General features: G+C 30.6%; 1 protein-coding gene across 2 annotated transcripts in view; it reads left to right on the forward strand.

Moving 5' to 3' along the window:
• The window catches only part of mib2 (mind bomb 2), a 39,464-nt gene that overhangs the window by 18,147 nt on the left and 2,622 nt on the right, over nucleotides 1-18,695 (forward strand). For both annotated transcript variants that reach the window (XR_010882542.1, XM_067284470.1), the window contains exons 2-17: nucleotides 4,231-4,537; nucleotides 4,607-4,778; nucleotides 4,868-4,974; nucleotides 5,061-5,255; nucleotides 8,868-9,013; nucleotides 10,711-10,821; nucleotides 11,903-12,007; nucleotides 12,091-12,259; nucleotides 12,347-12,477; nucleotides 12,544-12,692; nucleotides 12,769-12,925; nucleotides 17,293-17,447; nucleotides 17,538-17,664; nucleotides 17,898-18,107; nucleotides 18,175-18,356; nucleotides 18,430-18,644. Coding sequence is in view for 1 of the 2 variants with exons in the window: in XM_067284470.1 (XP_067140571.1) it covers nucleotides 4,315-4,537; nucleotides 4,607-4,778; nucleotides 4,868-4,974; nucleotides 5,061-5,255; nucleotides 8,868-9,013; nucleotides 10,711-10,821; nucleotides 11,903-12,007; nucleotides 12,091-12,259; nucleotides 12,347-12,477; nucleotides 12,544-12,692; nucleotides 12,769-12,925; nucleotides 17,293-17,447; nucleotides 17,538-17,664; nucleotides 17,898-18,107; nucleotides 18,175-18,356; nucleotides 18,430-18,644 (2,554 nt within the window). In the remaining variant the exon portion in view is untranslated. The remainder of the gene's footprint in view (nucleotides 1-4,230; nucleotides 4,538-4,606; nucleotides 4,779-4,867; nucleotides 4,975-5,060; nucleotides 5,256-8,867; nucleotides 9,014-10,710; nucleotides 10,822-11,902; nucleotides 12,008-12,090; nucleotides 12,260-12,346; nucleotides 12,478-12,543; nucleotides 12,693-12,768; nucleotides 12,926-17,292; nucleotides 17,448-17,537; nucleotides 17,665-17,897; nucleotides 18,108-18,174; nucleotides 18,357-18,429; nucleotides 18,645-18,695) is intronic.

Consider the following 18,695-nt stretch of genomic DNA (forward strand, 5'->3'; position numbering starts at 1 on the left):
ATGATATTTATTGGTGGTATTTGTGCTTTACTCTTATATAAATCATAAGAGAGTGAATATGATTATTGAATGCATCCATCTGTATTGGGGCGGCCAACTTTGTTACAACAGGAACTGTATGCTGCCTATCAGAAATAAACAAGAGCTGCATCGTCTATTTATAATATGTATAGTTAAAATCACTGTTATATAGTAAATACTACTGGTACTTTATGTGACTGACTGACTGACTGACTGACTAGGTAAACAATTATTTAACTCTTTCAACTTTATGAATGTACTCTAAGCTTTTAATTGTCTGTTTGAAGTTAAGTCGTGAGTTATACTTACAATCTGTACATATTACACTATGTGATTGAAAACTTACGGATATATTATATGTAAGTAGTACATACCGAGTTTATAAAAAGAAATTGTATGAGTATATGGGAGCGACAATAAGGATCTAGAAGAGCCACTTGCGAGCCACAGTTTGGCCATCATGGATCTACATTAATAATAATTAAAACTCCAATTTCTTACATTGATAACTTAAAAATACTACTTCATTGGAGCTAAGTTTATGCAGCAGTTTGTTATTAATCTGTTTCTAATAGAGACATTACTATTATAAATAGATGATTTTCGATAAATTTTATATCAATGCAAGATCTTCTTAAATAATTGCTACTATTTTAAATTACTTTCTTTTTGTTAATTATTATCCAGGAAATACATGATATACATCAATCATTAATCGATAGTGTAACTGTTTAAGTTTTGCCCCTCTTCTGCATTCAAATGTCTTGTCGTACACTACCTCTAGGAAGCACCATAAACAAATGTGGCACCTTCTTACAAAGAAGGTATTTTACCATTCTGCAGTTTGCAAAGTTGGAATTGCTTATCGTTGTACAACGTAAGTAATCTGCAGGAGCCGTAAAAGTGTTGCTGCCACGGGAGGACTGATGGAGAAAATGAGGATCGTACTTGTCCTTAAGCCAGTTCTTGGTTGCAGCAATTGCATTGATTAGAACATGAAATAGAATTGTAGTAAAATGCCATTTTCTATTTATAAGTAGTCAGTAGTCAGCAAGAAGACAATTGGAAGGCTTCACTTCTACTTTAAGAATAATGTGAAATTGGGTTCTTTGTATGGGACAAAGTTAGGACCCTTTTACTTTCCCACCTGTTATGTGTATAACACTGGAAAGTATTGGAATTGTGTCAGATTTGACCCTCCGCATTTTTTGCAAATCTTGAAATTACGAGAACCCAAAGTCAAAAAATGGGAAAAAATTTCACAGTTGTGTGTGTTGACATCTATTTTGTATAATATCTCTGGATAGGGAAAAGATTGAGAAATGAAATCTGGCACAGTAACTTGTATATAAGGAATATTGATGCTGTTAAATTTCGGTAGGTAAAGGTCAAGAGAGGTCAGACTTTATAAAAATTTTACTTGTTATTAGCATTTACAATTTTTTAAAAACTGTCCTCTATTTTCGAAATAAAACCTTTTGTCTTTTTATAATAATTAATAATTATAATATAAAAGTTACTTTTAATAAAATCTCATAACAGGTAGCACCACACACAATTTTAACTTTGTGCTAATGTGTCTTAGTGTTTCTTAAAATTTTTAAATCTTTGTGAATTGTTTGCATTTTAAATTCATTTGTGGTTTTCAGTAACTCTATGAAATGAACTGTTTCAATTGAATAGTAAATTCATTTAAAAAGATCTGTAAGACAGGTTTGTAAAAATAAGTTATAAAATCAATGTAACCAGAGCTACAAAACCTGCAAATCAAACTGATTTGCCAAAACAAAAGCCAAGACTTGAAGTCAAAGTATTATACGTAGACAAGGATCAAATTTCGGCTTGCGTTTCACACGTGCGGCTTGTCAGTCGTAGAAGACGACCTTCCCGACTTCTAAACCCATTGATCGAAAACAAAATTGGGAAAACTCCAAACAGAAAACCATGCATATATTGCTAAGAATAATTAAAAAGAAGCTAGTAATTTGTTTCTTACGAGAAAATACTAAGCCTCGGTTATGTTGGATGCGTCTCGTAATCGGGAACGAGTTCGCTACCAAAGACCTTAGCTAATTGTGGAACGTGTCAACATATTGTGTCATAAATTTGGTGAAATTGTTTGGCTTTGTTATCGTCTTGTTTATTTCTTGTGTATGTCAATTGAACGTAAATTAAATAGAGACCATGTAACTTTGTTAAAAATTAACCAATAAAAATATTTGAAATATACCAATTGCCTTGAAAATGTTTTGTTTCACATGTGATGTAGATTACAGAAAATCTTATTTAAAAATTTTAAAAGAGGGCGCTATCAATAAAATTTCATTGAAAAATTCGTTCAAGAATGAAGTCGTTACTTCGGGCACGAAACATCCTGAAATTTTTTGTATTCTTGTAACTTGTCTTTCGAGGCACTACTTTATCAAGCGATTTTGTATATGACTGTCTACGAGAGTCTGAGCATTATACAGTCGATATGATTGTACTTAATTAAATGCTTATTTTTATTTCAACTTTCATATTCTTATCAATTGTTTCTATTAATTAATTCGTTAATTATTTAAATTAAACGTCCATTTTCTTCTAACCATCTCTCTACTCCAGGGGTGGCCAACCCCGCACCCGCAAGCAATTTTTTACGTGCCCACGACACGCTTCCCAATAAATTGAAACAATTTTTTTATTTTATTTCCAATCACTTTCATGATCCAGCCTTTAAGCAGAATTTTCTTGAAATTATTTATTACTTATTTATTAATTGAAATTTTCAAGTAATTATTTATTGATACATTAAATAACTCTGTATATAATAAAATATAAGTACTTAGTTCCACTACAAAAGTTATTATTTTATTGAATTCTATCGAATTTTAGCGCCATCTTGTATGTTTTTATTTTATTACTACCGATCGTTCTGCCATTACATCACTCTCCTGATTTTGAAAAGTTATGTCGAGAAATACAGTCTCGACCTTCTCATTAACGAATAATAATTTTTCATGTATTATGTAATAAATGTCGTTTAATAAACTTGTTATTACAAATTTTTAAATTTTTATTATTATTTTAACCTATAAAATAAAATCAAAAAGAATCAAAATTAAAAATGACAAAATTAAATGAAAAAAAAATTAAAAATAACTTTAACAATAAACATACATGATGTCATTACACATTGTTGCGCTCGCAACGTTCGTGAAAATTTGTAATTGCGCCCTCGCTTCGAAAAAGGTTGGCCACCGCTGCTCTACTCATTTAACGTAAGATCATTGAACATTTTGTGGGTAGAATAATATTTTCTCTGATAGTTTCAAATTCCGATAGTACGTTATCCTTTAGACTGGTGTTTTTCAAACTTCTTGAATACATGACCCCTTCACAAGTTAAAAAAATTCTGGCGATCCCCCAGGGCCATATTAAAACTATGTCGGTAATTTTAAAAACTACATATTTAATTTTCTTTCTGTTGAGACCTAACTATCGATTGAAAAACCAATTGTACTGTGCAAAGAAGTTGCAAGAGCCCTGCAAATAGTAACTTTTTTTTTATTGTAGTGTAGGACCTACAAACACTTGTCTTTTTCTGTTACCCGCGACCTACAGGTTGAAAAACACTGCTTTAGACTTTGTATTATTCTAGATCAAATGATTGATGTAAACTGCAGATTTGAGGTAGTCCCATAAGAAATAATCTAAAAGGAGTTATGCGTAGTAACGCGTAGTAACTTGAGTGGCCATTCAATAGACACTGGTCGTTCAACGTAAATGATTCTCGTAAAAACTTCTGGGCGGCTTTCTTCTTGCAAGGTCAGACTTTTGATGCACTCCGCATCTTTTTATATAGTGTACTTATTTAGCAGTTGCTGCGTTATAGAAGATGTGATTTATCAATTTTTCATTGCAGTTTATGTAAACTAAGTGATAAATTTTACTGTATATTGATACAAAAACAAAGGAAATTATACAGCAAAACTTCAGTTATACAGACCAATTGTGACCTCAGGCTGTCCAGATAATTGAATTTTTGCTTAAAATAGTTAATTTTTTGTATCCAAATATCCTGTTTATGTACAGTACATACATACATAATTATGTACAAATAAAATATTAAATGTAGAAATGTACTTACAAATGAAAATAGATTATTTTCTATTGCTTAGCATTATTTTATACGAATGCTCACGATAATTTAAAAATGTTACTTTACAGGTAATTATTCGGTGGTTTCAAAAAACTCGTCATACCTATTCTGTTAATAAAACAATTCCGTGGTACTATTATCCCGCATATGGCATGGATGTAGGGCTCCGAGTTGTGCGGGGCCCTGACTGGAAGTGGCAGAATCAAGATGACGGGGAAGGTCACGTCGGAACTGTGGTCGAGATCGGAAAACCCGGAAGCACGTCTTCTCCCGACAAGACCGTCGTAGTCCAGTGGGATTCTGGTTCCCGTACAAATTACAGAATTGGTTACCAAGGTGCTTACGATCTGAGAGTGTTCGACAATGCTCCGATAGGTAAAATATACTAATATGTAAGTAAATCTGAAATTGAATTTTATTTCAACCGAAGATTTTATACTTTAGGTATAAAGCATCCAAATATTATTTGTGACTCGTGCCGGAAACATGGTATCGCTGGCATGCGCTGGAAGTGCAATAGGTGCTATGATTTCGACTTGTGCACGCAATGCTACATGTCCGAGAAACACGATCTGACTCATCCTTTTTTGAGATTGGAAACTACTGCATCTGCAGGGTAAGAGAATTAAGAGTTTGTTTACTTAATCATTTAAGATGGAGAATAAAATTATGAAAGATAAATGATAATCTTTATTAATTTTTTAGCGTCGAAATGCCAAAACGTCAAGGAACACTCAAAATTCAGGCACGGGGCATTTTTGTCGGCGCTAAAGTTATGCGAGGACCCGATTGGGACTGGGGAAATCAAGACGGTATTGCACTTTTTCGAAATTTAATGGCAGTATCGACACAGTGCATTATTATATATTATATATATATTATATCTCTTTTTAATAAGGTGGAGAAGGAAAAACAGGAAAAGTCATAGATATTAGAGGTTGGGATAACGAATCCGGAAGGAGTGTCGCAAACGTAACTTGGACTTCGGGATCCACTAACGTGTACAGGTTAGGCCACAAAGGTAAAGTGGATCTAAAATATATTCAAGATTCGCCCGGAGGATATTATTTTAGGGATCATTTACCTATTTTAGGTATGTCGTATTTTATTTCTTCCATTTAATTTAAATTTATTATTAGTTTATTAGTGATTTTAAGTATATTTTAATAAAATTTAATGATCAAGGTGCTATTTTAAATGTCGTGTGATCGCAATTGACAAGCTCTCGGCGTATGAGAATTTAATATAACAAACCATATTATTTTATTCCTCTTCCTGATTTGCAAGATGAAATATTTGATATGACAAGTGCCAATTGATATTTACAAGAACACATTATTCTAATTACAAGTCAACAAGATTGAAAGTTTAGTGTGCTTTTATGCCTCTACGTCTGTAGGAGTGCAACATAGTTAATTTTGACAAAATGTCTTAAAAAACTGCGACATAACAGATGAGTACCTTTCATCTTATTACTACTTTCCGGCATGTAGTTTATTAATTCAAATAAACATTTTTTACTACTTAAGTGGCTCAAAATGTTCGTTTGAACTGGTAAACTATGGCCGAAAACGTTCGTTTGAACTAGTGAACATTTGTCCCTATTTACAAGAAGTCTTTGGGAATGAGATACACTTGTAAATTATGGTTACACTGTATTATAAGTTTAATAGATCCATTTATTTTGCATACAACACAAAAAAAGGCAAATTTTGCCTAGAAAATATAATACTTTAATTATGAATTCTGATATTTTCAAATAAATGTCAAAATAAAATGCTTTGCATACAGAAGTTGATACAGCTTGAAGATTTTTGCATTATAACTGATCTGAACATTCAGAAAATAAACACTCAGCTGAAGACCTGTCAAATTAGGTTGATTTAGTCTAATTTGCTGGAGTTGACTAATAAGGTGTGAATTTATTTTCTTATATTTTGTCCAGTTTGTGTGTTTTGTTATATCTGAACATTTAAATAAATATTTATAAGCTTTTGATAATGTATGGAAGTATCAAAAATTGACACATTTTCCAGCATATTAGAGGCATTTTATTTTTATTTTTAAATTTGACCTACAAAATCAATTTGTTCCCTATATGATGATTGGAATCTACTGTAAATATCTCAACTTTAACAGTTTAAACTACTGCAGAATTAATATATAATGGTGTAATTTATATGTATTATTATTATGCATGCAGGCTCACTACACTATAGAATGAAGTTCACCATACAGTTTAACACGCTTTCACTAATATCTTCAATGTAGTTCTCCAATGAATTTTGTAATACTTGAATTATTATAATATTAAATTGAATAAATTTGAAACTTTAGGAATGACTGTAAATAAAGAAAAAACATAAAATCCAATAAATCAAAAATGTGATCAGCAAATAATATTTATATTATATTGATTGGAAACAGAAAAAAATAGATTCTGAATACTATTATCATTCTAACATTAATTCAGCTTTATCCTTGAACTGCATTTGCCGTTCTAGAACTCTCCGTTAACTTGCGTTTCATTAGCCACGGTTTCTTTGATCTCTCACATCTATACGATAAAACTCACATTTGTTTAGTGTTGTAAGTATTTGATTTCTTCAGCCATTAATAATATTTTCTTATGTTTAAGAACGACATATTGTCTATATTGTTCACGTATAAATTATAAAATACTATATAAGAGTTTTATTATTATTATTTAAAAGAAAGTCACGTACGTAATCTTATTTTGTTTTTTCACATTAGAATAGATATAAACTTGTTTACGATAATGTCCTACAGAAACATAATTCTTGGTGATACTAGATTTAATTAATAAAACTTAAACAAATATTTTATGGAATAATTTTGTTTAGGTTACAAAATATATTCGAATGCGATTGAATGTTAAGGTAGTTAGTTCCTTACAACAAGGATTTAATAAGCATAACACTCGATTTATTTGAATATTTTATACAAAAATGTGTTTAAAGCTTCACTAAATTACATCAATTATTATTCAATTAGTAACTGTAATATTCAAAATTTTTTAAACAATAACATAGCATTTGATAGTTTAAAGTATTTTTAGTGAACAAAAATGCTTAAAAATTCATTAAAGAAACCTCAGCGATGCCATTGTTTTTGATCTTATTGGTCGCCTCGGTCTTATCGGTATTACGGCAAAAGTACTTTTTATTTTTATATAAAACACATTTGTAAATTTTACCCAGTTATATAAGTATCGTCGAGAATTGGTACTTTTGTAGAAAGATGTGCTTTTGTTATACAGACATTTGCTAATTGCGTATATAAATATCAGTCTGCTTTATACATAACAAAGATGGTAACTAATATTAATAGATAACAGCAGAAACTGGAGAAAGAATTTACAAACGTAAAGCGACACCTCGTATCACTCCGGCAAATGAATTTAACAAACTCAAAAGTGTTTTTGATCCATCTTGGACCATCTTCAGTGGCAGAACACAAAAAGAAATAGAATGGATGAACTCAAACAATCGCCTTAATTAATTGGGCTATAAATTTGCTATTATTAATGATTAGATATTAAGTAATTTGTACTAGAGGTAGATATTATGTGCCATCTCTCGTTTAGTAATGTAGTTCTAGGTGCCTAGTACGAAATTACTTGATATGTAATCATTAATAGTAGCAAATTTATAGTCCTGTTAATTAAGGCAATCATCTGGTTGAGTTTCAATGTATCGGGCTTCTGGAACTTTATTTTTTCTTTACTTGCTCCAAATGTTTAGCCAAATCTTGAGAAGCCTGTAGCTATTTTACACTAACTTCATAGATGTTTAAAAATTGAAACTTAAATTATTCAATGTGTATTTTAATTAATAAATTCCAAAATATTAGGCCCCATTCCAAATTCCAAATGTCATAAAATGTTATATGGCCAGACAGAATCATATTTTCACATAAAACGTGCCCTACCAATTTCTTTATGTAACTACAAGGGCATAGATAGGAATGGAGAAAGGTTATTTAAACAAATGGCAAACACTTATAAGATCGGTTTTAAGATACAATAAATTGAAACACAACAAAAGCTTGTTACGAGTTTGATTTTGATTAGAATGCCAAAGATTAATGGGGTAAGAAATACAACATGATGATTTTCCAAAGGGGATAACTTTCTGTTGGAAATTGGCCCCTATTTAGGTGTTAGATATGTGAAGAAACCCTGAAAAACTCCATGTGACCAACCCATTGGCAAGGCACGAATCCACAACCGACTATTGGCATGCGGTAGCGTTATCCATTCGGCCGCTGGTGGGTTAAGAATGCCGAGAACACTAAACTTTAGCATACTGTTCCTCAGTGTTTAGATAAGTTCAAGTTACATAAAATAATCTATAGTGTTCAATTTTTGTAAATTCATCAAAAGAAATCTATACTAAATAATGCAACAATAATAAATCTAGCATAGAAAAAAAAGGTTTTTATTTCTTTAACTTTATTCAAATTATTAATAGAATTCTCAGTAATGCAAAGAAGCATTTGCAGATAAGATGATGATAAAATGTAGATTTAATTCATAGAATTAAGAATTTTTTTTATATATATATTTTGTGCTCTTCTACTAAATCAACTATATTTCCAACCACTCTTAAAGATATAAATTTATAATTTTATTCTTGATGTATTGCGGAATTTGGTTTAAGTTAAAAATGTATCATTATCACAGGTCAAACAGTCGAAGCTTATTCGGTAAATCCTTCGGCCATGAAACATCAGTTTAACGTCGGAGATAAAGTCAAAGTGTTACTTGACGTCGAAAAGCTTAAGGTTATGCAAGAAGGTCACGGAGGATGGAATCCTAGAATGGCCGAAGTAAGTACTTGTTGTTATTATGTCCCATATTTTTATTTGAATAAACTTTCATTAATGAGAGTAGTTAGATGATAACACAAAAAAGATTTTACACGTGCACATTGTTCATTTATAAGGCATTGCCTGGTTTTGACACTGTCGACCTTGAAATTTCTTTTATTGTGATAAAATCAAGATTTTATCTATCCTATACAATTAGCGGTTAAGAAATAAAAAGACAGAATTTTACGTGACTTTTCTTTCGGAACCTTCTAAGTTAATTATTAAATTTATTGAAGAGATGGCACCTAAAGCTATCTTAGGCCAAATTATTTGACATTTAATTAGTAATTAGTAGCGTTATTATAGTCAGATGTAATCCTGCAGTCGTTTGGTATATCACGTGATGTCTTTTTTTTCCAATTTAAGACATTTTTTATGAAAAATGTTTCATTTTTATTAAAAAAATTTTAGCATTTTTGCATATGTTGCATTTATTTTTACAGAGTTTTTTCATAATAAAATTCTCATTTAAATTTTTCTTTTTTAAAATATTAATAAAAGTATAATTACGATAAAGTAATTTCATATAAATGTAAATGCAAAGACATTAAAGTTTTCAATTTAGTTTTGATAAATTTTTTTCTTTAATATACTTCAGAGAAAATTAGGAAACTATATAACGACAATAATAAATTTTATTTCACTTTTAAATACTACAACATCTTTTTTAATGTTTTTAATATTTTTGAGAGTTTAATTTAAATATCAATATAATGACTATGTTAAAAAGAAAGTCCATTGAGGCAGATTTGAATGTCCCAATGACAATTATATGGTAATAAAATTTATTACAATATTCTTTGATTATTTCCTTTAAACAGTAGTTTCATTTTATTGTTATTTAAATCCTTATCGTTGCTTACACGCGGTCTTCCAAAAAGAATTCTACCACTTTAAATTACCGTAATTGTGTTAATTGTAATATCGTAACATACGTTAAAATGTTGGAAAATTGTCCGAGTCTCAAATTTTCCCATTACAGTATCTCAATGCCTGCATTTTGTGTTGCATGGCATGCATCCGACCGATTCTTAAGTTCTTGCTATGTTCGTGAGGGCATATTCGTCATCTCTCCTTTTACAGCAGCCACATTTCTATGGCTCTACGGATCACGCGTATTTTACGATGAAGAGTGATTCCGATTTTGTGAACTGCAGAGTCGTCATCTCTGTTTACAGTGCTTCCTAGGGGAGTAGATGATGAGACATTTGAATACAGATGGGAGACAAAACTCGGACGATTACTCTATCGATTGGTATCAGTTGGATAATAATTAACATAATTACAATAATTGAAAATGGCAGTATTCATTTTGAAGACCCTATATAATAAGCAGTTCATTCATATGGTTTAATATGAAGTCTGAATGAAAAAAATTACCTATTTTTCTTACAGTTTAAATATATGCATAATGAATCAGTTTTAGCATTTGTGCAGTATACATACATGTGTATATTCTTAACATACAATCTGTTATTAAATTTGATACTATGTACTGTACAGTACATATATATACAATTTAACTCTTCCTATATTCATTTGTTAAAAATTTGTTAATCTTATTCTGTTTTGAGTCACTATATTAAATTTCATATTATAATAATGTAATTTGATATTTTTATGTATAATAATTAATAATTTAAATTTTATTTTAGTATATTGGAAAAGTAGGAACTGTACATAGGGTTACAGATAAAGGCGACATAAGAGTTCAGTACGAAGGATGTAATAATCGCTGGACTTTCCATCCTGGTGCTTTAACCAAGGTAAGATGAATTTATAGTGTGTGTAATGTTACTGTACAGTGGAAAAGGTTTAAATAAGGCTAACAAATATAAAAAATACTATGTTTTCACAAAGATAAAATACTTTGCTTCCGTTTCTCTTTTCTGTATGGATGCTATTTCTCTGTATTTGCATTTTATTGCGGAGGCGTAGCCTCAAAAGAAAGGTCGTCTCTGTACTTGTGAATTTTTCGTGGATTGTCGCTGCTGTGAAACGACAGAAAAGAGAAACAGAAGCAAAGTATTTTATCTTTCTGAAAATGGAGTATTTTTTTTATTTATTAAACCATGCTGGCCATGTTTTTACTATTTTTACTTATATAAAGTTATAATAAAAATGAAGTTTTACATAGAATATTGCAGCTTCTCCTAAAGCAAATGCCAGAAATGTCCTCAAGAGCCCTGAAGAAATGTTGGGCCTTTGCTAGATCAACAACACCATTATCACTCAGTCAATACAGACCTGCACTCTCTCTTTTGTTCAACTGTATCTGGATAAATGGGGATAGGCATTCCAGAACATTGTGAGAAAGCTGTAATGCCAACTATCACAAAGTGGAAACGTGAGACATACAATTTACAGGTCTTGTATGCAAAGCCATACATATAACTTTAATGTCGTTACAAATTTCTCACTGCACGGTAACTTTTCAGACACTGTATGTATTTCCAGAAATTTGGAGTGTCTTCTTAAATTTTTAACTTCAATTTTACTCAAATTTCCATAAGATTTTTGCACAAAAGTTTATCCTAATACATTAAATTCTTTATTTAACTCTATAATTCTCTAAAATGGATAACATTGGAAGTTGTATTACTGTTATTAAATAGAAATTATAAACAAAAAGTGTATAAAAATTCTTAATGACTGAGAATATGATCTGATTTGATTTCATCCTGTATTATTAGAAGAAAAATGAATAGAAAGTATAAAGTAATTTGCAGCGTTGTGTTTTATTTGCATCTTTTGCTTAATTGAAAAATGACGATAAAAACTTTTACCTTTTGTAAAGTCATTTTGTATTTTATGAGTATAATTAATTTAAATGTTTGTGTTTTGTAGGTGATGCTGTTTTCTGTGGGTGACATGGTCAGAATCATAGATGATGCTAATAAAGTTAAAGAGCTTCAGAGAGGACACGGGGAATGGATCGATGTCATGAAAACAGTACGATATAAAATCTTAATTTATTTATTACAAGTAATAATTACACTTAAATCAAACCTGCTAAATGCATTTTTAAAATGTAGTCGTTGGGGAAAATTGGAAAAATTACAAAAATATACACCGATGGTGATTTACGAGTAAACTCCGAAGGTCAAACCTGGACGTTCAATCCGCTCTGCGTATCTCTAGTTCCTGGATCGGCAACTGAAATGAATAACACTATGACTGCTAATCAGAGAGAAGAGCATACAAGTAAGAACTATAGTCGTAAATATATCAAAATAAACATATTTCTATTCGAGATCAGATGACTGTGAGTTACGAGATTTATTTTGTTAGATCCTCTGCTCGGGCATTTACTCGTCGATCATCAACACATGGAATGCACCAGTAATGACAGATTAGTCAGAGAAGCGGCACAAGGTCACGCCGACATTGTTAGGGAAATTTTGCAGACTTTTCAAGAAAAGGTGATTGTAATTTCGAAAGTTTAATATCGAATAAATCTTTCATAACGAATTAAAATTTTTGATTAGGTTGATCAAAAAAGTTCTGGTAAAACAGCATTACAAGTCGCAAGCCATCAGGGTCACTTAGATATCGTTCGCATGTTGCTCGTAGCGGGTGCTTCTGTAGAAGTTAGAGACGACGACGGCGATACGGCACTGCATTACTCTGCCTTCGGGTATGTTAAGATATATATTTTTTTATTATTATTTTATTAAATAATTTGATTAAAAATGCAGTTTGATTTTTATTAGAAATCAACCGGAAGTGATGGAGTTATTGTTAAAAAAGAATGCCGACATTGATGCCGTCAATAAGGCAAGATGTAGCGCCCTTCATGTTGCTGTAAATAAACAACATGTCAATTGTGTGAAAGTCTTACTAAAGTTCAGATGTAACATTAATACACAGGTAAAATTAATTTTATAGATATTTTATGTACATGCAAGGAAATTAATTGTATGAAGAAAATAAGACATTTTCATTTGTTAAATTTATTGTATGCTGTAAATGTGTTAGTAAGAACAAAATATAGTGAGTTGAATGTACATTGAATTTAAAGGAGTTGTTGGTATAAATGAGAAATTTTTATATTTCATAATTTTGAGGCATAACACATTTCCTCATAATGCATGTAGAACACACAAAACCAGCTTTTTTCTAAACTACAAGCAAAAGTATCAATCTTAAAAGTTTAACTATGAGGTAATAGCGAGGTTGGGGCCAAAGTTTTAACCGCGAAAACGTGTACGTCGGACATTTGGCGCCGCTTTCCTGTAAGCCTAGAAGTTTGACAATTTCGTTTGGAATGTCGAGCACGATTCCACTGACTTTCCAAACACCATTGTCAAACTTCTAGGCTTACGGGAAAGCGGCGCCAAACGTCCGACCCACACGTTTTCGTGGGTCAGACTTTGGCCCCAACCTCACTAATACTTTAATTTTCTGTTAAAGAAATGACATTTGTTAAAATTAGCACTTAAATCATTTAACTTGTTACAAAATCATTGTATTTTGAACTTAAAATTATATATTGGACGTTTTCTTTGTGTTGTTGTTTTAATAGCTCTTTCCATCCCATACGAACTTAGAGGGCCTTTTTTAGCAGCCGGGCAATGAGGGTTGGGATTCAACGTATATGGACGGATCATCCCAAAAAATTGCTTGAGATTTTAACCCATCTGGATTCTATCCCGGATGTTTCTGATGATTTATCATCATTAAATACATTTGATTTGGCAGAAAATTTAGCAATTTTTATTAATCTTAGATTCTTTCATATTGAAAAATGCCAGAAAAAATACAAATGTGTTTTTTTCCTTGAATGTTTTAAAAACAATCATTTTTTTATTTTACAGCCATAAAAATAAATATTTCTACAAAGTTTGTTTGATATATTTACTGTTATCTGTTATGAAATTGTCAGCAATTTAAAAAATGTATAAAAATTATAATATAAATATTATTTTAGAAAAAGACAATGTACGAAAATTAGCAGTTGACAAGCTTATTTAGAAAAAAAGATGCATATTTTTCAAAATAGAAACTATAAGCTAATCTGAAATATATATATATTTATTTATTTATTATAATGCTTATTTACTAATGTCTTTTAATTAAAAAATATGAATTCTATTCATAAATGATGAAAGAAAATGGATAAGTTAATAGTCGACGTCTTAAAAACTTTTAACAATTGAATTTTTTTATTAAAGTATAAAATATAAATAAAAACATTACCAATAAGACTTTTACTCTATTTGGCAATAAAAATTTATAATGGACAAATGTTTACAAATTATTTAATAACTCGTGTTCAGGTTCAATTCTAGGATTTTTGTAGTTTTTTTTTTAAAGAGGGTGAAGTCCTTGTATTTTGTGAACATCTAGGTTAGACTAGATTATGTACTTTAACATAAATGAAAACTGGGAAAGTTATTTCTCTCACAGTTTTTTGCATTTATTATCTATATATATAGATCATTTTTGGCTGTAGCTTTTAAGATGTTTTGCAGATATTGCACCACAAAGTTATATTTTGCCCCTACAAAACTCCATAGACAGTGGCAATTCAAATTCGGCGCACCAATTAATGACCTTGCACTTTTTAATTAGTAACTAAACCCACGGTTCAAATACACGTGGCATAAACCTCCTCGTACGCAGACGTGTCATCAGACATGAAAATAAGCATTAACTAGTAATTATCCAAAAATTCTCAAAAAGATAAACTCTGAAATAAATACACTGAATACAAAATAACTGATATATAGGAGCAAAATATAACAATACTATGAATAATGAATGTATGCAAAAATTTGTTTGGCATACACTCGTTATTTGTAGTATTGTATTATAACAACACAATTAGCTAATTTTGCAAATTCTGGAGACCGGGTATGTACAGAATCAGTACAAAGGGGAGTGAATCAACACAACAGATGAGACATCAGAAACAGATTTTGTTGCATTGGCGCACTCCTCTTTATACCTGTTTGGATCTCTCCATAATCCCTGTGAAATTAGCTAATTGTTTTGCATGGAAATTCTTATCAAAATGCTAGTAGCTTGGTGTACGCTTATTATTTATAATATTGTTATATTTTTTCATATATATATATATATGTTATTTTGTATTTAGTTAATTTATTTATAACTTATTATACAGTTATGGTTATCTTTTCAAGAAGTGAAAGCATATTTTTATATCTGATGGAATGTTCACATGTGAGGATGGTTATAATGCATTTGAACCTGAAAATGAGTTATTAAATGACTCAAAAGTATTCGTCCATTATAAATTTTTATTACTGGATAATGTAAAGATTGTTGATGATGATCTTTTGTATATTTCTATCCAATTTGTGCTATATCATTTAATAAAATATAAGTATATGCCTGCCTTATTCTTTTATGTGTTTTAAATACTTTATCTTTCTCTTCTTATTAGTTTTTAATTTATGTATTTATTTTTAGACTCATTTAATTATTCTTTCCTTATGATTTTCTCTGGAAATCGAATTAATAATATGCTTTTTCCTATTTACTTGTCAAATTTCTTATTATATTTCTTTCAGTAGTTTTTCTTACTTGATTTTTTTCATTTGTATGTGATAAATGTAGGAGTTAGTGAATCGAAGAAAATGCTTCCATTTTCTTTCTGGTGAGTTTTCTAGTTTAATTATACAATACCTCCCAAATTACAAATAATTTATTTGGTTCTCAACATTGTAGTAACGAATGGTAAACGAAATAAATTGAGCAAACAAATGAATAATAAATTTTGCTATGTCAGAGTACACAAAGTGTTAAAATATATCGCAAAAAAACCAGAGGCTCGAGGAACAGAATTTTCTAAAATCTGCTGTATACCAAAGTAGTGCAATCTTTTTCTAAGTATTTGCCAAAACTTGATTAGGATTGGTTATCTGTAGTCGTGTGGTATTCTTGTTGGCCATTTCTTATTCTAGTTTAAAAGAATTTTCATATTTATTTGAAACAGAGGAAATACTTTTAAACTAGGATGAAAAACGTTTCCTGTTGTTTAAAAAAAAAATAATGTTATGTATATGACCATTTCAACTAATAAAATAAAAGACACATCATTTCATAGTGTATCTAACAAAAGTAAGAACAATAATCATGTCTGAAAACAATCTCAATTCTTTTTACTGATATTTAAATTATTATTACATATTAAAACAGTGACAACATGACTTCTTAAAAATAAGACATTTCTTCAAAATATATGCGAAAACCCAGCATACAGAAGGTCAAAGATGTCAGTGTCAAACAAATTGCACTACTTTGGTATATGCAGACTTCCAATTTGTCTGCTTTGAACTAGTTCAAATTTAAAAGTCAACGTTTTAAGTTTTGGAAACTAAGAGCAAAAAGTTTAAAAATATGTTTAGATACCGACAAAGATGGACTTTCACTAAAGTATGAGGGTCTTCCGAAAACAATACTACCATTTAGAACTTTTGTAATTATGTTAATTATTATCAAGAATGCTTTAACATACATCAAAACATTGGAAAACCATCCAAGTTTCACATTTGTCCATTACAGTTTTTCGATGCATGCATCTCGTGTCACAAAGCACACATTATAACCAATACTCAAATCCTTCTTATGCTGTTGTCAGACCTCCCACGAGAGCCATAATTTGCGTTGCACGACGACGAATGATTCTGACTTTGTGAACTGCAGAATCCACAATGCCCTCTCTGTTGTGGAGTCTCCATTTTTGTTTAAATCACTTCCTGGAGGAGGTACAGTAGACACAAGACATTTGAATGCAGATGGGAGAAGAAACTGGAATGGTAACTGTATCGATTGGTGTATTTTGCATACTTGTCGAATAATAATTAACATAATTTCAATAATATAAAATGGTAGCATTTATCTTGGAAGATCCTGTATTTAGGTTTTTTGGGATATATTTGATCATTGTATTAATTTCAATAAAGCAGAATTTATTATTTAATATGACCAATTGGAAAACTGTCTTCGGGAGTAAATTAATGGTTTTATGTTATAAATAATGACTAAATTTCTTTCTCTTGTCCTTAAAATGCTGCATGGAATTCATTTTTTCTTCATTTATGACTTCCAAATTACATTTGTTAACATAAAGCAAAATAATTAATAACAAAATTCACAAGGTTAATTATTTTAAATTTATAATATGTTCTTTCATAAGTAGAAAGAACATAGGTGTTCATCTCATATTAATGATGAAAAATGTTAACTTGTAGTCATAAAATAATTTACAGGATTCTTATGGCGATTCGGCACTTCATGACGCTATCGGAAAAGAGAATGTGGAAATAATAGATTTACTAATTAATGTACCAGAGATTGATTTCTCTTTAAAAAACAAGCGAGGCTTTAATGTTCTTCACCATGCAGCTTTAAAGGGAAACAATTTGTAAGTTTTTGTGTAATTGTGTTTGAAATTTCTATATTTGTAGGTATTTTATTGCACTATTACTTAATTTTTTAAAAAATTTTTAAACAGTGCTACAGAAAGGTTACTAGCAAAGACAAGGCAAATTGTAGATGTAAAGAAAGATGATGGTTTCGCTGCACTTCATTTAGCAGCTCTCAATGGTCACTACCAAGTAGCCGAGACATTATTAACCCAGGTATTGAAAATGTTATTTAAACACTAATTATACGGAATGATCAAACAAAATTAGAACTTGAGGAGAGGACAACAGCATGAAGAGTTTGGTGATGCCAGTTTGCAGCATCGCCAAGTCTGACTCGCAGCATTACTAGATTTCTCGTATCACTTCACACAAGTTCTATTTTCATTTGATCATCCGGGTAATTAAGATGCTATATCACTATTATAATATATTATTATTTAATTCAGGGACAATGCGAAGTAGATATTAGGAATAACAGAAAACAGACACCATTATTACTAGCAGTAAGTCAAGGGCATTGTTCTCTTATTGAATTGCTAGTAGGATTCGGAGCAAATATTAATGCAGAAGATGAAGACGGAGATACAGGAATGCATTTAGTGTTAATGAAACAGAAGCCAGAAGTAGATATTAAAGAAGCACAAACGATTAGTGGGGTAATGTGTTGAGAAAATAATTCCGATAATGATCTTAACAGCCATATTTATAAATGTGTAATTTCAGATTGTCGAACATTTAAATGGCCAGGGACTAGAAAAATGTAACGGATTTGCTATTGCATGTTTTATTGCTCAAGAAGGTGGCAATCATGCCCACAAAAATCACAAAGGAAAAACGCCTCTAGATCTTCTTTCTGATAATCACAAATTAAAAGAATTACTATTATATTACTCATCTTTAAATAGGTTTGCATTTTAAATCAATCATAATGTTTTGTCGGCTAAATAAATTAATAAGTGAATTTTTTTTTTCATTTAGTGCTCAAGCCCATTCCATTGCTCGGGAAAATGGCGATCCCGGATCTTCCGCAGCCGAATCAAATCAGACAGAAAGTGACTGTTTAATATGCTGTGAAATGATAGCAAGCATTACATTTGATCCGTGTGGTCATACCGTCACTTGCGAAGATTGTTGCGTTCGAATGAAAAAGTGTATCGCTTGTCAGGAGTCGATACACAAGAAAATAGGCCCAGGTGAGCGATAAAGCTTTTTAATTTCTTGGCTTGTCTGTAAAATCTGCAAGT

Source organism: Centruroides vittatus, unplaced genomic scaffold (assembly GCF_030686945.1).
Source record: "Centruroides vittatus isolate TY-2023 unplaced genomic scaffold, ASM3068694v2 scaffold_1209, whole genome shotgun sequence".
Classification (NCBI taxonomy): Eukaryota; Metazoa; Arthropoda; class Arachnida; order Scorpiones; family Buthidae; genus Centruroides; species Centruroides vittatus.